Here is a 20592-nt window from a genome sequence, read left to right as displayed (position 1 = left end):
ATACAGACTAAGCTGACATATTATTCTGAGAAGAATTTGAAAAGCTGGAAATAATTTTGTTCCCTTTGTTCTAGGAAAGGGATCCACATGGCTCTGCCAGCCCTCCTTGTTTGGGGCAGAATGAACGGGTTGCGAGGCTTGCTGGCGTTCGAGCCGCGTCCTGGTCCTTGCTGTTTCCTCTGGAGGAAGATGAGCACAGCAGAGGAGGAACAAACTTCACCAGTCAAGGGGGCTTGCACAGGGACAGCATGTTTCAGTGCTTTAGCAGAAAGGCAGTGGCATTGGTGAGTCTGTGCAGTCGGTTATTTATTTCCCCACGTGGAACATCAGGGACAAATAGAGCTCTGACGGTTAATGCCAGAGTTGAGAACATTTCTGTGGTTTTTGAAGGTGTTGAGTGCCAAGTGGCCAAGAGCTGCCCTGGCAGGAAAACTCTTTTTTCCTTACCTCCCTGAAACACGGCCAGGCTCCATCGTTTTCATTTTTCCTATCCCCCTTTTTTGAGGTCAGGAAACTTTGGGCTCAAAATTTTAATAATTTTAGAATCCCCAATAACTGTTTTTTAACAAAGCCTCTTGACCTAACAGATTGGCCTATCTCTGCCAGGCAGGTCATTAATTTCCAGTCTAATGCACCAGGGAGAACATTGTGAAATGACTGCATAAAGAGGCATTAGAGTAAAGATGATTCGGGGCTATTTGCCTGGCAAAGAAACGGAACTAGCTACGGCTTTTCTTTTACCTGACTCATGACTGTATTGCAGGGGTCAGATTGTAAAAACAAGTGGACTTTATTCACCTACAGCCTGCTTTCAGACCCATCTCTGTGCACCTCTGATGCCAGAATGACATCACGCTTCTGGGAGTGAAACAATTTAAACTATAGAGATGAAAATTACAGGTTTCAATGACTTCCTTAAAAAAATAGCAACAACAACAACAGACTGGGGCTTTGTAAAACTGCTTTGAAAGTGGCTGTTGCTGCATCTCTGGTGTAAAATGGTAAAACCTCTGAGTAGTCCATCAGGGTGGTTGTTTTACCATCAACAGAGTATTTTAAAGGTTATGGTAAAAGCCATACTGCATAAAAAGGCTCTGAATTTAAAGGGTTTTAAGCAGGTTTGTAACAGTAATGCCGTTGTGCCTATACATAAAAGGGTATGAAAAATGCAGCATTTGTAGGCAGAACTAATAGCGTTTCACTGCTAGCTAATAAAACTGTCACCTCTAAATACACCAAGGGGGATTCTACCATTACACGAGTTTCTGGGGAAGGAGCTAGGGGACAATTGTTTGGGACAGGGGGCTAGGGGAGGGGAGAAGCAGCAGGTTGTGCTGAGAAGCAGCAGGCACCATGCAACATACAGGCAAGCAGAGGGTGAGCACTGCATGGCACTGACTCTGCTCCCATCAAAGCTCCACTTTCAGCAGGTTGCAGCCTGCTGAAAAACATCATCTTCCTCAGCTTGTGTAAGTTCAGGCTGTCTGAAGGCAGCGATGGCTGCAAATACAGCCTCTTTCCTTATCATTTTTTTTGGTAAAATTATGTCATTTTTTTATAACAAGTCTGTTCATGAAGCTTTCAACTCGTGTCTTTTTTAAACGTTTGTGATAGGAAATTTCTAAAAAATCTACTAGTGAGAAAACAAATGAAAAAAAAAGCACACAACACAATTGTGACAGACCGACCTCACTGGTGTGTGACTGTGAGGAAAGTAAAGAATTAGGAACATGTAAGTGAAAGTCTGACACCACAATTCACAACTTATTTTGCATCACTGTGTCTGCGTATAACTTACTGCAGGCTCTGCAGATCTTTGGAGGAAGATCAAGTTCTGTAATTAGCAGTGAAATAGTTGGCTTAGAGCTAATTGAAAGGTGTCTGCATTCCAAGGCTAACACTCCCTTCAGCTGGGAGAAGTCTCTGCCTCCCTCAAGGTGCGAGACTTGTGTTAACGCTGGCTCACAATTACAGCCCCAAGGGCTAGAAAGCTAATTAGGCTTGGTGCTGGGATTCATTTCTGCCATGCAGGGACAGGCTGGGGGGAGCCCTGCTGGGCCTGAACTTGCGGACCCCACTGACCCCATGCCTCTGACGCCTGCCCCTCTTCTGCGTTGGGATCAGCTGCAAGAGAAACCAAATAACCCAAGGGTCCCCTCCAACCTAAACCATTCAGCGATTCCCTATAACAGGGAAAAGGGGCAGGATCCTACTGGAATCACAACCCCTGCCGAGGGAGGCACAGTCCCACAGGCCGCTCACCCCACCAGACCCCTCCTCAGGGGCCTGTGGCCGCCTGTCGGGCTGGGTGAGGTGGGCGGCTGGGGGAGATTTGGGGAGACCCCTTCAGTTCAGAAGAGCTGATCTGAGGGGACAAGTCCTGGGTTTTCAGGGCAGAGATCCCTGGAGCTTAGGTGATGGCAGAGCTCTTAGTGACCGTGCTCACTGCACAGTCAGGGGGTTGCAGGGCCGGTGATTAATGCAGTAGCTAAAAAATAGACCTCTTTAGCACCCTCTCTTTCATAAGCCCTATTATCTTGAGCAAGTCCTTTTGTGCCCCATCTGTAGAATTCCAGTGAGGACCAAATCCTATAAGGACGGAGTGCTCCTCAGGTACGTCAGAGGTGTGCACCGCAGAAGTCCTCTAGACCAAAAGGCCTCCTTAAATGAGCCTGCCCGAGTCTGCCTTAACTATACCCTCCCTCCCTGCATTTTTCCTTCAGGATAATTAAGCATGCAGTAAGTTAAGAAGTGGAAAAACCCCAGGAAGCATCTCTTTCACAGGTGGGTGCAGCTGACTCTTTCCTCCTGGGGCCTCTTCCTCCTGTGGATCTGTGCAAGCCAAAAGCCTGGGCACAAACACTCCTGGCCATGGCCGTGGTTCACAACCGTACCCAAATTTCACAGGTAGCAGGGGTCTCAGAAGATAACTGGTTAATTTGCTACCCAGTGGAGACCTGTGCTTGCCTGCAGGTGATGGATATGTTGTTGTTGCACCCTGCCAAAACTGGGGCATGGAGAAATTGCCCTTGCCTTTGCATTGCCCATGAGGTCTGGTTTTCTTGGTGGACCATTGACCGTGTTTTTGGGCCCTGGGGCACTGCCTGTACCAGCATGCTGTGGTGCTGAGCTTGTCCTGGTGCCCACACTGCCTCTGGGTGTGGGCTGCAGCTACAGCCAGGGCCAGAGCAGCCCAGGTTGAGCAGCGAGGCTGCAGCAGGGCTGCCGGTCCTACTGCCAGGGTGTCCATAAACTTCTGCCCTCCTGGATGAAGGGAGATGTCCTCTGCTCACAGCTGTAGCTAGCAAAAGCGTCACCCCTTCTGTAGCCAGGATCCTTCAAGGAAAATAAAATATGGTAATATTTGGGAAAGTGTTTTTTTTTGCTGTGTGTACAGCAGGTTGCAGCCGGCCGGGAGGCAGAGCACACAAGCTGGACAGAGGAGCCCTCATTTCAGGATCCTGATCATTATTTGCATTATTTGGGTGAAATCCTCCTGCCTGTGTTATGCAAGAAGTCGGGTCAGCTAGCTGCGGTGGTCCTAGCTGGCCTGAGAGCCTCCCAGCTGGCTGTGTCCTGGGTCGGGGCGAAAGGCCAGATTTCTCACAAGAGCAGAAATGGGGCAAAAGGGAGGGAGATGAATGTCAAGTGCTCCGATTCAAACCCAAGGCCTGCTTTTCTTTTCTTTCTAAGAGCTCAATGCCTGTGGTATGCTCCTGTGGGGTGACTTTTGGTTGCAGTTACGTCCTTAAGGTGGTGACTGTCTTACTCTTCACCTGTTTTGAATGGTGTTATGCATCGATCGATGGGGTTCAGTGTCGTTCCTGGTAGCCCCCTGGGTGCCCTTGGTTTTGTGCTCCGTGGTAAGCTGCAGAGGTGGCTATGTGCCTCCTGCTGTGATCAGGCTTCAGGGGGGCTTTTTGTCTGGCAAGCTCTGTACCTAAGCACCATCTCTTTCTGAACTTGTGATGCCAAGGGGGGTTTTATATATTTACTTCCTTTATAAAGACATCGAGAAGCACTCCACCCATCCCAAGTTTTGTGACCTTCAGTAGGCTTTGATTTCGGAGTAAATCCTCAAATACAAAGGAGTGTTCCTCCCAGCACTAAAATAACTGGAGACTTTATCAGTGAACTCTGCAGCCAGGGACAAAGTTTGTGCTATGCTCCGCTCCCATAGAAGATGGGCACAACAGCATGCCCTCAGGCCAAAGGATCTGGCAGGGGAGGCTGAGAGGGGAATCCTAGCCCTGCAGAAGCCACAGGGTGTTGCCTGTGCGGTTGGGATCTCATCCCACGGCTGTGCTGAAGCAGGGAGGGAAGGCTTTTCCTGCCCTTTCCATCCTCGGGGCAGGGTAGCCTTTCCCACCCAGGCTGGAGTCGGATGTGCTGCAGCATTTAGCCTTTCCTGAGCTCTGGTGCTGCCTTCGTGTGCTGCTTTCTCATGATAATTCACACTGACATCGTGGTACAGTTGATGCATATGGAGCACAGGAGCTGGATGGGGCCATCAGAAGGCAGCTCAGGAGCTTTGGTCTTCCTCCACTGATTATAAGAAGAGCCTAGAGAGATTAGACTTCTCTTGTAGATGCCTTAATTAAGTGCGGAAGGATTAGGTGGCACGAATCTGATCCCAAATGTCTCTCTAGGCTGGGGCTGAAATAGCACTGAAATTGAACTGCAGTGCAGGTCCGGAAGGGACCACGTCTGTCAACAGGTCTTAGGGGGCCAAGTGCAGCCCAAAAGCATTCAGAGATGGCTCATCCTGTCCCACAGCACGTAGACCTGCAGAACTCCCAAACCTTGCAGCAAATTTAGGGCTTTGACAAATGTTGATGAATTTGGGGGCTATAATCAGTAATATGCCACAGGTGGAGAAATTATCAGGCAGAAGGCAGGAACAAGTGCCCAGCCAATCCTAGGACATGCATTTTTATCCCCAGAGTACAGAAGAAGGCAAAAACCCCAGGGACAGGACTCCTCCGTGGTCCCAGATCTGGCAATCTCTTTAAGCTGACCATGTGAGCAGGATGCATCAAGCTGGCACCAGTGGCTGGGTATTGAACAATGAAATGAAATTCGTGTGTTTCAGGCCATCTCGTCAGATGAATCTCACCACCTCTGCTAGGCCAAATTTGATACAGCTTCAGTGAGGCTGGGAATGTTAAGAGGGCCAAGTCAGAGCGATTGCCTGTGATCCACTCCATCAGTGGCTTATGCTCAGACCAGGCAGCCATGAGAATAGAAACCGTCCTGGAAGAAGCAGTCCTGAGAGCCACCAGCGTGTCCTATGGGTGACTGAAGGGCTGGGAGTCAGGTGACAGTCCTGGTGGACTGGGTGAGCACCATGCCCTTTGCTGTGCTGCTTGCTCTGTTTTTTTATTTTGGTATCCGCAGGGAGAGTGACACTGGGAGAGATCAGAGCAAAAAAAAAAAAAAAAAAAAAAAAAGGAAAATCTGCATGTTTTGCCCTAATTTTATTCTTTAAGCTTATGTGATGTTTAGCAATTATCTAAATGTCATCCTCTTTAATTATTGTGAATTCAGGAGAGCCACTGGCTGGGCAGGGTGAATGAGCCCAGAGTGTAACAAGGTGAATTAAACACCCAGTATTCTTTGCTCGGGGGAGATTTTAAGCAGGGTTGACATCTTCATCCCTTCACCTGAAGCAGCTCATGCAAGAAGAGGAGCTGGAAATCAGTGTTAGCTTGGGTGTTTTCTCCCTTTGATCATTTGGAGTCACTCAGCCCTCGTGTTCTTCTCTTGGCTCCTGGCAGGTGACATCCTCACTGGGGTGAGCAGTTCAGCTGCTAGCACCAGGGTGAGCTTGGGTTGTCCCAGTGCCCTAAGAAAGCATTGGGCCACGAGCACAGGATGCTCCCAGGGATCTCCAGCTAACATTATCCATGTCCTGCTGCTCCCTGACCTTTTTTTCATTTTACAGTCAAAAGGTGCCTTGGTGTTAGACTTGGTCTGGGATCTGAGAGGCAACGTGGGCTTTTTCATCCCCACAAATCCTCGTTGGGAGGGTTCTGGCACTGTGCCTGGCGCTTTGCAGTGAAGAGCCTGGGGCAAGGTGTTGGTTCCGTAACCCTCTAAAGGACCACGGGTGTCCTGCCCTTGTCTCTGAGCAGGGACGGGCACAGCAGGCTGGCAACGGCAGAGCTAAAGTGGCTTGAAGGCGGAGCACGACTGCAGCTCAGGACTGTTCGCTTTTGTTACCGTCCTGGAAAAGTGAAAGCAGTCAGGTGGATGATGATGAGTGGCTTGGTAAGGGCGTTTTATAATTGAATTATTCTTCAGTTTTGTTGTAGGTTGGAAACTTAATCTACCATTGTTGGTCCAGTACTGAGTATTCTCCTCAAAGCTCCTGACAGGTGAGTGACTATTACGGCTTTGCTCAAACAGTTCATTTGAGGTCATGCAGCAGGTTTATGTCCAGAGCAGAATTTGGAAAATCCCAGCTCAAGGTGAAATTTTTGCTTCTTGGGCGAGGACCAATATATGGATCGATCTATACATTAAGCACTGTCCTTTCAAAAATGCTCAAATATAACACCTTCAAGTGCCCCATACCTCTTGGAGTTCAGCTGTGGTTAATGTTCTTGCCGTGTGAGATGAGAACAGAGGTGTGTAGCACTTTATCCCTGTCTTATTTATGAGCTGTGGGAGAACATCTTGCAAAATGTGAGCAGCTAATTTTAGGCAGCAACATAGTTCAAGGTGCCAAGCCTTCCAAAAAGGGAAGGAATGTATATCCAGCTAGACAGCCTTTAGCTCCGAGCTGCTCTAGGGCACTGGACATTTCCGTGCCCCCAGGACATTAAATCTCCTGTGTTCAGACATTATCTTTAGTTGTGATGTGAGAGGTAGCTGTTAGGGAGGTGGTTGTGAAATCCCTTGTCTTACAGAAGAGGAAAAGGAGGTGCATCCGAGGTGCTTTGCACCCTGCTAATGCTTTCCAGCCCCAAATCCCCAGGAGCTTTCCAAGTGTTAATTAATTAAGAGTCAGAGTTGTCTGATTTCAGCAGTGGACAAACAGCAGCGTAGGGAGTGGGGAAGCTGAGCTGATTTGCACACAGACGTAAAGGGACTGGAATAAAACACAGGGCTCGACTGCCAGCTAACATGCCCTATACATGGAGAGGGGGAAGAAGGAGGCTGAATGTATACATGTAGGACCTGCTACACGGTCCCTGTAGTTTTCTTTGTCTTCTGTCCTACTTCCCAGCACACTCTGCTTGGACATGGTAGGGACTCTATGGCACAGCACGTTCTGTGTATGCTCCTGCCCTCTGCTTTATGTTGGCCCAAAGTAAGCCAGTACACAGTTCTGGCATCACTTCTGCCCTGGGAAGGTCCCCGAGCCAGAGGCACAACTCCGTCTTTTAAGGCTACTCCGTGGGCAGTGCAAGGATCGCTGTCCGGTACCCAACCTGCTCTGTCCCATCCCAGGCCAGCGAGGACTAAGAGTGCCCTCTGCTGCACTCCTTCTCCTCGTCTTTTCATGGCAGCGTTGTGCTTGCTATTTGAGAATAAACAAACCAACTGTTTGGTACACAGAGCAGCTCTTTCATATTCTAAAGGTCTTTTTGTGCAGGTGCTGCAGAAGCCAGGTTCTGTATTTCAGCAGCAAACAGAAAGGATCATGCCCTGAGATAAGACTGTGTGCTATCCCGCATCAGTCCTGAGGTGCAAATAAAGTGCTACAGGGAACTGCTGGCCTTTATCAACAACCTTCACCCTGTAGCTTTTCATTGCCTCGTAAAACAAACTGCTCCTCGCTGCAGGAGTCCAGACATCTGTCTTCATGGTCATGAAGCTTTCATTTCTCGAAGCTGGTGGCAGCAAGCGCTGGTGATGCGCAGTCAGATGTGGTACCTACTTGCTGCTCACAGTGCTGAAATTTCCATCTCTCTCTCCTGTTCAAAGGGGGAAAAAGAAATGTGAGCCCTAAAGCTGTCCTTATTCAAGTTCCCAGCTCTTGCAGCCAAAAAAGAATGGATGTAAGTAGGGGAAGGAGGGGGGAGCTCAAGAAAGCTGTCCCAGGCTTCATACTTCTGGAGTTAGAGGGATAAATAAAAAAAATAATAACCCTGCTTTTACTGGGCTGTGATTTACCCATGTGGAAAGTAACCGATCCGCAGGCTCTGCCGGCAGCCCCGTAACTGCCAGGGCCACAGGAATCTGCTCGTGTTCCCTGGAATTTGGACATTTTTTGTTGCACCCATTTCGGGTTGCTTTCCAGATTGTCACTCAAGTGCAGGGCACGCCCCCTCCAGGAGGCTATTTAAAGAGAAGCTGATGTGCAACTTTCTCCAAAGAGAGACGAGAAACTCCGAAGGAGAAGGGAGTGAGAGTGAGCGAGTCAGCCGGCAGCCCGAATCCCCTCCCTTGACTCGGGATGTCCGGCAGCGTGGGGACGGTGACCTGGACCCTGTTCCTCCTCCTCCTCGCACCTGGCTGGGTACGTATCGCCCTGCAGCCTCTCCGTTTGCTCTCTGGGCATTGCAGCTTCTTGCTTCGATGCGTGTGAGCACTTCAGGCTGAGTACCCCTCTGCAGCTGCCACCTGCCTCCAGAGGTTTCCCAGAGCGTGGCTGTGCAAACGCGCAGCACAAATCATCGCTCTCAGGGCTGCCCCGTGCGTGACACCCGGCACCTCAGGATCTCTGAGCTCCTGGCAATCGAGGGTGGGTTTTGTTTTGCTTCACTCCCCGGAGCTAGCAGCCAGCCCTGGTTTACGAGAGGGAAGGATTGAACAGAGAGAGGTGAGATCGCTGGGTTTACAGCACTGCAAGGAATAGCCTCATCCCCGTTTCTTACCATCATCATCCTCTCCCAGCTGCCACTGAATCTACCCATTTGTCCCTGAAAGCAGTGATCTGAGGAGGAAATTAGACTGCAGCCTCTCCGGGGCAGGGGTTCTGTCTGTTTTTTTGTGTAAAAGTGCTTGCACAGAGCAGCTGATTCTGCTTACGACGTTCGTGTGCTACTACAGCGCCAGTAATATCAGGAACATTGCCGCAGTCATTAATGTCCTCGTTAGCATGAGATCTAAATTGCAGTAAGTGCCTTTCAGATTGAGGAAGAAGTCAGGTTCACAGGCAGAGCCGCTGCTTCGCCAGGCTGCTTGTGCTGATAGCTGCGGTAACGTCTGGCTGATTAGCTCTGATTGCTCCTGGCAGCGCTCAGCAACGTGCCAGCCCCTGTCCTTCCGGGAGGGGTGTCCTGGGCACCTGGCACAGCTGAGATCTGAGGGTAATTTCTGCTTTTTGGGGTCATCCTCTTGTTTCTTGCACTGGCAGCATCGTGCCAGACATATAAACACCAGCAGTGGATCGCGTGGCTGTGTCACTTCATCGCTGATCAAGGATGCTGTCACTTGCCCTAAACCTGCTGCTGGGTGTTCAGAGGTGAGCGCAGAACCAGGGCGCTGGCAGTTAGGTTTGGCTCAGCCTGGGCAAGTCTCCGTGCCTCTGCTCTCTGCTCACAACACTGGGGTCGTGGTTCTTACCCCTGGGAAGGGGCTGTGCACGGGGCGCTGCCGCAACCTGGGAAGGTGCCTTGAGCCCTGTGGTGCAGGGAAGGCAGGTGTTATCCCTGATAATTGGGTGTTTGCAGTACGTGAATAGCTGTGTTTTGACTGCTTGTTCTATACCAGGCTTGGAGTGTGAAAGGGAACCAATTATGTGTTTATTGCATTACTTCTACCTCGCAGCATTAACCCCTGGCTCCCAAGGTGCTTTTCAAGCAGCCAGCTCAGCTTTGAAATGCTGCTTCCCAGCCCTTCGAAGGCAGTCGTGAACCCAAATTTTAGAAATGCTCTTTGGTTTGGACCTCTGGGCTGGTTCCCTGGGCTCGTACAGACATAGAAGAGGACTGAGAAGCCATCCCTGGCGGTGCCACTGAACTGCTGCAGCGGTGTGAGCTCATGTCCCCCAGCTCACACCTTCAGGATGTAGGGGAGAGGTTTTAGGTGAATATGAAGCAGGAGGCACGTTCTCACCTCTTTTCCCCCCAGGTATCTGGGTTCAGCCCACAGGGCAGGCAGGAAGCTTGTCCTGACTCAGCTGAGCGGATGGGACGTGGGAGGAGTGGTGGGAACACGTGGAGCACAGACACGGGATTTCTCTGGCCAGGATGAGTTTAATCCCACTGGGGCTTGACCATCGCTTAGGGTCCCATGAGTGGCAGATTCACACGTGATGTTTGAGATCCACATGAGAGCTGCCAGCAAAGCCAGGAGCAGCGAGTCAATATTCTGAGCTTTAGCCCTAACTCCATAGCCTTGGTCTGTAATCCTGGTCCCACTGCTCTTCAAGTTCCCAGAAATATATTCTCAACAGAAACAAGATCAAGGCTGTTGTCAATCTGAAGTTAGTGGTGGTAAAAGGGTGTAGTTTTAGGGACAGACCCTTCTGCAGAGGGGCATGAAATGTCAGGTCTTTAGGTGGAATCCCTCCGCACCCAGGTGCTAGCTTAATGGTTGGACTGGGTGATCCTGGAGGTCTTTTCCAACCTTAATGGTCCCACGATTCCATGAGGTGTTGGTCTTCGGGTTGGTAGCAGAGCCTGAATGTGAGTGCCTGCAGTTCTTTGGGAGCGTTTGGGTGGTTTCCACGCAGTATTGAAACGACTCCTGGAAGCAGCCCTTGAAAATCATACAGGCTGGAGAGTGCTCCGTGGAAATGCAATATAAGCCATCGTTTAGGCTCCTTGAAATTGCTGTGAAAGCAAATTAAGTAATGGAGAACTCTAGGAAGTTGGTTCAACGTTGACTTTCTCCCAGCTGCTCCCAGCTCGAGAAGTTCCCCTGGCCAGCCAGCTATTCAGTGCTCGCAGTTGGGAGCGCACGAGCCAAAAAAGATTTCAGCTCATTCTCTGCTCTCCTGGGCCTGTGAGAGGAGTTATAAATAGCACGAGCTGACTTTGCTCAGCAATAAAACAAGCAAACAGGAGTCCCAACACACCCTGAGGCCAGGTGGACGGGGTGAGGAAAACAGCCCCAGCTGAGCTGACTGGTAGGAAAATCTCTAAATAATGAAAAAAGCCCCACAAATGTGGCCAAAATGGGCATTTTAAGCCGTGCTTTTGTGCCTGGGTGGGGAAATGAGGCACAGAAGAGGTAGGGGTGCAGTCTGGCAGCAGGTCTCTGATGCATCTGGGGTCTGAACCCAGATGTCCTTGTGCTGAGAGCAGCCGGAATGCAAGGAGCAAGCGGAGCTGCTTGTAAACAGGAGGTAGAGCCAGGTGGGCTGGCTGCTTTGGGTGACTTCTCAGAGGAAATAAACAGCACCAACGATGATTAATGAAGGCAAGAAAGAAAGCTCGGTTGGGTTTAATCCCATCGGATTCTTTGTTGTCCTGAAAGAGGTTGTTTTGCTTTGGCTTTCAGTAGGAGAGATATTTTGAGAGTGTTCCTTTATATGGCCTGTGGCTGACATCACGCTGGAAAATGCTTGTTGTCGTCGTTTTTTTTCAGTGCATGAATTGCATCTTAATATAGGCCCCGTGTTAGGAATGCTTTGCCTCTTGTATGATCTCATGTGCCCCCCACCCACTCATTCATGGTTAAATAACACGTCCTCTTGGCAGCTCCAGCAGCCCCATACATGAAGAACAGTAGGGAAGCAGTTCTGTATTTTTAGCGTCTTTTAATGCACTTCAGCAGCTGGGGAGGGCTCCAGATGACATGCCAGCTCGCAGCAAGAGGTCCGAGCACTGCAGTCTGAGAACAGCTGGGCTGCAGGCAGGAGAGGCTTAGTTCCAAAATACTTTGCACCAGGGGTTTTCAAGAATTGTGCTGGTTCCCTCTGAGCAGGGTAAGGCTCTGGGAGGTCTTGTGAGCGGAGATTTAGGCTGATCCCTTTCCTGTGCCACACTCTGCCGATTGTTGCAGAAGTGTAAAGCAGCTGGCATCTCCTGCCCCGTGTGATCTCAAGTCAGAACAGCTGCTTTGGGCAGCAGTCAAACAGCTGGAAAAGCTTTACTACTGGTATTGGTGACAAACAATATCCAAGGAAGCTGTTTCGCAGGCAAGGGCTGGATAGGGCATAGCAAGTGCAAGCAGAGCTGCACCAAGATGGTTTTTGCCTCCTGGCTCTCTCTGATCCAGGTGTCCGTCCTCTCCCAGTGGCTGCAGCCCCTTCCTGGCTGGACATTTTCGTCCTGTTGGGCTCCCTCCTCTTCACCCACCCTGTTTGCAGCTCTGCGCACAGATGCATGCGTTGTGCTTGAACTCACAGTGATGCAGGACCCCAAAATGTCCCGCAGGTGTCAGCTGCCACCACCTGCACACACGGGCTGTGCCAGCCCTGCGGCAGCTCCCCAGGGCAGCGCTGAGGGTTGGGGCCCTTGCATCCCTCCGAAACTACCCGGGGAGCTGGAGTGGGCAGAAGCTGAACAGGGAACCAGGGTTAGCACCCAGATTTTTCCGAGGAGGTGTAAGAGGAGCCCACAGGCCGTATGCTCTGCACCTTTCACAGCTGTGGTTTTGGTTCTTGCCCCAGTCTGGGGATGTGCAGAGCTGAGCCTGGTGTTTGCTCTCCGAGCTGATTCAGGACAAGGAGCCCCAGAGCGAGGCACTGGAGAGCCCCTGGGATTTCTGCAGAAGGCAGCCCTCCTCCAGCCATGGTCGTGTCTCTGTTCAGGGTCTGGAGTGGCCCAAAAGCCAAGGGTGGGCTCCAGCGGGTGGGCAGCCCCTGGGAAATGCTCCAAGCAGGGCCCCAGGGTCCCACAGAGGGTTGCCTGAGTGTGCTCCCTGCAAAGGGGAGAGGAGAGCACTCTTCTGGGAATACCGAAGACAGCGCAGGATCCAGGGGGCAAAATGGGACTCGGGCGCCTTTGGTTTGGTTTTCAGTCCTGCTGGCTGACTTTGGGCAAGGCCTTGCTCTCCGTGCCTCACTTTTCTCATTTTTGGGCTGGACCTACTGGTGCCACTGCAGAGCGCTTTGGTGTCTCCTCCAGGGCAGGCTGTGTAAGAACTGCTCGCTGCTCCTGCTCCTGCTTACTCTTTTATCACTTCCAAGGCAGCGGGGGCTGAGCTGCGTGTGGGACTCCTGCCTGGCTGGCTTGTGGGAAACTCACTCTCTCCATGGCTTGTCTGCCCTCCAGGTAGAACCGCAGGCCTGCACGTACCCCTGCCAGTGTCCCTCGCAGCCTCTGCAGTGCCCTGCTGGCACCAGCCACGTGTTGGATGCCTGCGGTTGCTGCAAGGTGTGTGCCAGGCAGCTTGGCGAGCTCTGTTCCCTTCAGAAGCCCTGCGATCATCACAAAGGACTCTACTGCGACTTCTCCAAAATCCACAGAGGCAGCGGGATCTGCTTAGGTGAGAGACGTTCGTTCTGTTGTTGTGCAGTTTTCCTGTGGCCCCTGCAGCCCCCCCAGAAAGCCTCCGGCGCTCAGAATTTCCTGCAGCTCTTGGGGACCGATACGCACACAAACTACTTCCTTCTGCAACGAAGGACATTTCCAAAGGCACGACTGGGGACCTGGGGCTCTCCTCTGTCCCTGGGATGTGATGGGAGAGCCTCTAACCCTGTAGTGCCTGCGGGTAAATATCAGCCAGCTGGGCTTTTGCTGGGAAGTGCTGCTGCTTGCAATATCTCACCCCAAATCTCACTGCCTTGCGCTGGAGATTGGCATTTTGCACTCAACTGCCTACGTGCAAGAGGCGTAACACATTTCTGGCTTGAGCACCTGGGTGGAAATAGCTGAGCAGGTCATTTGTAAAACAGAGCACACGTGGAACCTGAGAGTCACCGAGCCAGGTAAACACAAACACAGACCTGTTCTCCCCAAGCTAATCCTGGTGCCGCTTCTCAGCACAGAAAGAATTGCTGCTCTGGTTGTTCAGTAGCTATTTTTAAAGCATGCAGAAATGTATTTTGGTATAGAAGGAAAAAATGTGTTCTGTCAGTCTCCTGGTCTTTGTTTAAAACCAAGACTTACCTGCCTGTCTCTGCCAGGTGCTGACTTTTTTTCTTTTTAATTCAAGCTTTTCAAAATAGTCAGGAACACCCAAGGGCAGGAAGGTCGGTGGGAACGCTTTGGGAAGTGTTCGGCCACGGCACGTGGCTTCTGTGGAGGTGCTCAGACATTGACCTGAGGTGGGGCAGTTGGGAGTTCTGGGGGAACCACACTGTCCTGCAATGCCAGGATCACATACAATCATTCCTTTTTACCTGAATTAATGAATATAACTATAATGAAGGTGTTTTCTCCTTCCTTTTGAGATGTTTTGGTAAGTTATGTGTCATGTCCTGCCCTGGTTATTGTGATCTTTAGAAGCCACGTGAGCTTCCTTGTGCTGTCTGTAGGCATTGGTACACCAAAGAGCTGATGACTGAACCTCAATAAGCCCAACTCAATAAGCTCAATAAGCCAAGTCTGATAATACCCAGTGGATGTAAACTGCCTAATTAAGGCTGGAAATGAAGCATGTGTTTGTAGCAGGAAAGGTATCTGAATCACTGGGATGATTTACTTGTGTGTGGAGAAGGCCCCATCTCAAAGACTTTGCATGAAGCCTGGATGTTTTTCTTAAAAAAAAAAAAAAAAAGAAAAAAATGCTTCCTATTCCTGTGAGGTAGGGGCTTGATGCACAGATCTCAGAGTGAGAGCCCCGGCTCTCTGCTCTGTAAAAAATCAGACTTGAAGGTCACAATGGTCTTTCTTGCCTCTAAATGAGAAATTAAGATCTTCATGGCGAAAATCCCAGGTGGATACGGAGCAGGACATCTCCTCTCCCTAAATTGGACCGAGGATTTGGGCTGTGTCCTTGGGCGATATTTTTGTGACGTCCACGCAGCTCTCTTGGAGGATGGGGAATTGTGGAGGCAGCGAAGGCAGGTGAAGCTGGAGTGATGACTGCAATGAATGGTAGGATCGGGCTGTGTGAGTAGAGGAGAGAGGGCTTGGAGGAATCCAAATAGGAAGATACAGGGGGAGCAGGAGGAGCAGAGAGGTGTCTCCGTGGCTGGATGTGGTGTGTGGACGTGGGCAGTGCCAGTGGTGCCAAACGGAGCTGGTGAATAGCAAAGAGCCCCCTCTGCCACTGCTGCCATCCCTTTTGGTGCTTCATCACGTTGGGTCAAGGGGAAGGCGAGGTCACCGTAGGGTAGGAGGAGGCATGACGGAACGATTGGGTTCCGAAAACATCATAAAATCCCCGAGCCACGCTTGGGTGGGGAGGGAGCGGCATCAGCGGCTCCTCGGGGAGGGAGAGGGCTTGGGCTAAACAAGTGAGAGAGGGCTTAAAAATAAGTCTGAATGGCCCCGCAGAGGGAAAGTGGATGGCTTCCACTCCGATGGAAAAAGTGAGGGGGTTGAAACTTCTCGGTAAGAGCACAGGAGTATTTTTATACCAATGGCACCGAAAAGAGCTGCGAGTTGAGATCCAGCGCTGGTGAGAAACGAGGCAGTAGCAAACCAGGAGGATTTGTGTCCCCTCGAGGACGAGGAGAGATGGAAAGAGGCTCATTGTTTGGGCCAAACACTTGGTCGGAGACAACGTTCTGTTCCACGGGCAAGCAGGACTAAGAGGAAAATAGATCGGGTTTCCTGGTAAGCCTCCTCAAGCCGCCAAGAATCCTTCTTTTTGGTAACTTCCCAATAAATGTTTGCATGGATTTTTTTTTAAGGGGTCAGAATCGCAGAAAGCGGCAGCCGACTATCCAAAAGCAGGATTTCTGTCCTGTGAACAACTTCTGAGATTTCGACATTTTGCTTCAGACTGAAGGCAAAAACAAAAACAAAAAACAAAAACAAAACAAACAAACAAACAAAAAAAAACCCAACACATTAAAAAATACCAAAACTTCCTGTGAATTATTTAGAATACTTGTTTGGCTGTGCCAGAACTTTCTAATTCGGTTATATCAAAATATTTCATCTTGATATTTATAGTATCTAAAATAATTACCCAAGGAAAAGGTTTCCCACGATGGATACTGTCCAATAAGTATTTTGGTTCAGACACGAGCTATTGTAAGAGCATAAAGGAAATCTTTGGTATCGAGTGGAAATGCTTCAGTTGTTTCTCATTGGAAACATTCACAAACTTGGTCTGTGCCTGTGAAGCTTTTAATCAAATCACAATTTTCTGCTGGAAAACTTTGACTGGAAAACTTTGGGCTAATACAAATGTAAGAACCCGTGAGCGCTGTTCACACCCACAGACTGAGGATCGCTCCTGTGCGTAAGATGTCATCGTGATTCCTTTTTTCTCATTTAAGCTTTACCGGGAAGGAGTGAAAAAATTCAGAGAAGGGCTGGTGGGGAGAGGTCTGGAGATCGGAGTGAACAGAGAGAAAGAGAAAAGTTGTGGGAGGAAGGAAGACCACCAGAGGGGCCCCAAAGGTCATCAGCTCAGCGTGTTGCTTTCCTTTGGTGGATGTGGGAGAACGGCTCTTAGGAGAAGCCCGTTGCCTTTTGGCCTCTTAAGAACAGCAAGGGGCAGAGCTGCTGGCTCCCGTGCCATGAGGAATGCACCTTGCACAACGCCACGGGCTGGGCACTCTGAGCCCCACGGGAGGACCTCTGAGGGCTGTAAAGAGAAAGTGCCCCTTGGTGGCTCGTCCAAGTGGGGGACAGGGTCTGGTGGAGCGCTTTGGGCGGTCTGGCACAGCTGGAGCCACTTCCACAAATCAGCCTCAGTAACATCCTGGGGTCAGGGAGCCAAACACTCAACGTGCCAGTTGTGCTGCAGCCAGCCCCGGGGTCACAAAGTCGGGGAGGGGTCTGCACGTGGGGCTTGCCCCTCGCCAGCAGCCCCTTAACCCCCGAGGCAGAGGCCGTGCTGCCAGCCCCCAGCATCGGCTCAGCTTCTCCTCTTCCTCTTCCTCCAGCTCATGAGGGTGCGACGTGCGACCTGCTGGGCAAGATCTACCACAACGGGGAGAGCTTCCAGCCCACCTGCAAGCTGCAGTGCATCTGCATGGACGGCGCCATCGGCTGCATCCCCCTGTGCTCCGACGACCTGCGGCTGCCGTCCCCCGAGTGCCCCAACCCCCGGCGGGTGAAGTTCCGCAATAAATGCTGCGAGGAGTGGATCTGCGAGGAGGGCAGCGAGGAAAACCGCTTCGAAACAGCCATGGCAGGTGAGAGATGGGCTGGTGTGACTGGGGCAGGAGAGGTTTGCTGGAGGGTCGAGGCAGGGCCGAGCTGCCTTCACTCACGTCTTGCTTACAGCTGGTGGTGACAGCTCATCCCCTGGCACAAAGCGAGCAGTCTCCTACTCATTGTCCTCCAGAGCTGCCAGGCATCTGCTGGGGATGGGTGGCTCCTGTAGCACCCTGGCATCTTGCAGCACCAAGAGCAGCAGAGGGAAAGTCAGGCCTCAGAGGAGCTGTAAGATGGCAGGATTGAGCCAGCCTCCCCAGCCACGTTCCCAGTTAGCTTCATCTGTTCCAGGCTGAGGGATGGTGGCGCAGCCTTCTGGGTGTGTGGCTGTGTTGTGGGCACAAGGCGCTGAACTCCAGAGCTGCTGAGCCCTTAATGGCACCCAGGGGAGGCTCACACATCCCCTGATACTGCAGCAGAACTGGCTGCCATCAGACTGGGGTAGGAGCTGTCCCTGTGCTCGCCTCTGAGCTCCTTCTGCCAAGAGCTGAGCGCCTCCTGGGGTGGGTCAGTGCCAGCTGCTCACCTTTGCTGCTGTCCCTGAAGAGCTGGACCAGGCTGGGAGCAGCCACGGTCCTCTGCCCGGCTGTGTGCCGCGCTTTGTCCTCAGCCCTGAACCTTGCCTTGTGTCTCTTCCTCTTGGCTCAGTCTTCAGGGAGGACCCAGCACGCAAGCCGGAGCTGAACAACGTGCAGGAGAACTGCTTGGTGCAGACCACCGAGTGGAGCGCCTGCTCCAAGAGCTGCGGCATGGGCATCTCTGCGCGGGTCACCACCAACAACCCCCAGTGCCGCCTGGAGAAGGAGACCCGGCTCTGCATGGTCCGGCCCTGCGACTTCCCCATGGAGAAAACCAAGGTAGCGGCTCGGGGAGTGGGGACACGGCACCAGGAGTGCCAGGGAGCACCTGGTTAGGTGCTTGGAAAGCGTAAGCCTGTCCCCTGGGGGCTGCTCCACCGTCTCTGTGCCTTCCTGCCCAGAGACAGACAGCGCCCAGGGCTAGGTGGGCTTTTTGTCACGTTCCCGTTAGCCCATTTGTTGCTGCTCTCTCTCCCTAGAAGGGGAAGAAGTGCGTGCGGACCCCGAAGCCACGCCAGAGCCTCCACTTCGAGTTTTCGGGCTGCACCAGCACCCGTTCCTACCGGCCCAAGTTCTGCGGCAGCTGCACGGACGGCCGCTGCTGCACCCCGTACGTCACCAGCACGGTGGAGGTGGAGTTCCGCTGCCCCGAGGGGGACTTCTTCCAGAGGAAGATGATGTTCATCAAGATGTGCTCCTGCCACTACGACTGCCCGCGAGACAACGACATCTTCCTGGCCACCTACCACCGGAGGATGATCGGAGACCACGTCAAGACGGAGCGGCAGTAGCCCCCCCCGTGCCAGACCCACGGGCCGAGGTGTCAAGAGGGCTCTGCAGTGCTTTCGTGGCTGTGTCCCGGGACATTGCAGCCTCTTCCCCCTCTGTGAGGGGCTGTGCTCTTCATGGCAGCGCCGTTCGCCACCAGCAGTCCCGGTGGCCGTGCTGACAAGCCAGGGTGCGTGGGGGAACAGCCCCTCCTGTCCCAGGCCGCTGAGCTGCAGCCCGTGGTTGCCCAAAGGTCGGCGAGGGAACTGGAAACAGGCTCGAGCTGCAAACTTGATCCATGTTCCCACAGACGAGACGGGAGAGCGGATCAAAGCCGCACGGCTCCAGCCTGTCTCCAGCTGCGAGCATGCTGGGTACAGTTCCCCGTGGCCGCTGGCCTGCCCAAACCGTGGCAAACCCAGAGAATGAGACGGGGGAGGTCCGGGAGGCCTGAGCTAGCGCAGGGCTCTGCAGCCTCTCTTCCAGCAGAGCGGGGCTCTGGTGGGTGTGGATGCGAAGCGTCTTGGTGAGGAACGTGGTCCTGGCCCCGTGCTGAGCTCCTGCTGAGCCTTTCATTTATTTTTGGCTAATTGGACCCAACAAGTTGGGAAAAGCTCCCTCCCATCCCTCTGCCCACCTTTCCCCCTCCCACCTGCTTTCCCATCAGCAGCTTTGTTCCACACCAGTTTGCTCCCGGAGAGGCCGGATCCTCCACTGGTGACCTGCTCTCCGGGCAGCTCCAGGCTCTTTTTTTCTTTCTTGTACAATTCCTTTAGCCTCATGCGCCCATGAGGACGACAGCAAAGAGGCAGAAGGGAGCAGTGAGCTGTGCAGTGTCCTTGCAGGAGCCCAGGTGTGGCTCGGGGCCTCCTTCTGAAGATCTGAGCCCAGGAAGGATTTCCTTTGGAGAAAAAAGGAAATTGCTCACCCCTCTCCCTGGTGCCTGTTTCAGACCCAAGGAGCTCTTCCAGGATGGGGGTGAGCCAGGCTGCCTGTCTGAAGCGTGTCCCCTGTGGGGGCAGCTCACGGCAGATCTCAGCGCAGCGAGGAGCATTTCTGTGGTCCCAGTCTGTGATCACTTCGGAGGTGGCTGGGGGAGCCGGGCTTTGCTGGCTCGTCCATGCCCAGCGGGGCTGTGGCTGCGTTTTGGCTCTGGGCTCTGCTGCCTGTGGGTCAGGAGCTGGAGCAGCACGGTTCAGCTCATCTCCCTGGGGGGGTCTCAGGGCCAGTGTTTGTAAACAGAGCGTGTCTCTGGAGTTAGACAGTGACAGGGCCAGTCCTTGGTGCTGGGATTCTCCCCCTCTGGGTTCGGTGCTCACCACGGCCCTGTGGGACCAGCCACCGGCATCCCCATGAGCCCGCGGCCAGGCTGAGGCTGCCCCGTGCATCTGGGCAGCTGCGGCGCTGAGCCCTGCCCCACCACTGCTCCCGTTTTGGGGCAGAACTCGGTGCCAGAGGACAATCCGAGCTGCTCACAGATGCTGCCCTTCGCAGCCCGTAACGCATCACCCTGACTTGGCCACCAAAACACCGCCGCGAGGCCAGCGCCCCACATCAGCCCCTCGCCTCGCTCTCAGCCTGCAGAAGCTCACGAGCCTTCAGCCTCCCGTTACGTGTAATCAGTTATAACTGTAAATAATTCCCCTGATGGTTCCTGAGGTTGTTTCTTCTCTTTGTAAAGCTCTTTGTACAGTTTTTGTACCCTGTTATCACAACCGTGCTTGGGGCCTCTTCGTGATGGAGATTTTCCCCTTGCCCTCCAGTTTGGCTCTTGACTTTTCTCCTGCTGTTTACACGGCTTCTGAGCGTAAAACTAAGCCGAGGCTGCATCTCACTCACCGCTAATAAATCTATTTTGTATATCCCTGGCAGCATCCCTCGGGGCATGGCCCCAGCCCCTGGCCCTGCTGGGATCGGTGCCCTGGTGCCCTCAGGGCTGGCAGCAGAGGGGTTGGTGGGGAGCCGGGGGGGTCCCGTTCCTCCTCCCAAAACGCAGCGGTGCTGGGGGCAGTGCCACGGGCACCTGGGGGGTCCCCAAAGTGCAGCTGCTGCTCTAGGGGTGATGAGCGGAGCCCGCCCTTCGCCGCTTAACGACCTGAAGCCCTTAATACCCGGTTAAAAAT

The 20592-nt window shown here is 52.6% G+C and overlaps 1 protein-coding gene across 1 annotated transcript; it reads left to right on the top strand.

Moving 5' to 3' along the window:
- Positions 1-8335: 8335 nt before the first annotated feature.
- On the top strand, positions 8336-20331 carry LOC116498123 (CCN family member 2-like). Its single transcript, XM_032202365.1, has 5 exons — positions 8336-8467; positions 13116-13329; positions 16850-17101; positions 17772-17980; positions 18181-20331. The coding sequence occupies exons 1-5, from the start codon at positions 8405-8407 to the stop codon at positions 18490-18492; spliced, it is 1050 nt and encodes a 349-aa protein (XP_032058256.1). The 5' UTR covers positions 8336-8404; the 3' UTR covers positions 18493-20331.
- Positions 20332-20592: the final 261 nt, after the last annotated feature.

The sequence above is a fragment of the Aythya fuligula genome, chromosome 23 (assembly GCF_009819795.1).
Source record: "Aythya fuligula isolate bAytFul2 chromosome 23, bAytFul2.pri, whole genome shotgun sequence".
NCBI lineage: Eukaryota > Metazoa > Chordata > Aves > Anseriformes > Anatidae > Aythya > Aythya fuligula.
This window is presented reverse-complemented; position numbering and strand designations above follow the sequence as displayed.

Coding starts and splice junctions, on each gene's coding strand:
- LOC116498123 (XM_032202365.1), top strand. CDS start 8,405: ATGTCCGGCAGCGTGGGGACGGTGACCTGGACCCTGTTCCTCCTCCTC. Junction 8,468..13,115: donor TCCTCCTCGCACCTGGCTGG/GTACGTATCGCC, acceptor TCTGCCCTCCAG/GTAGAACCGCAGGCCTGCAC. Junction 17,102..17,771: donor CTTCGAAACAGCCATGGCAG/GTGAGAGATGGG, acceptor CTCTTGGCTCAG/TCTTCAGGGAGGACCCAGCA.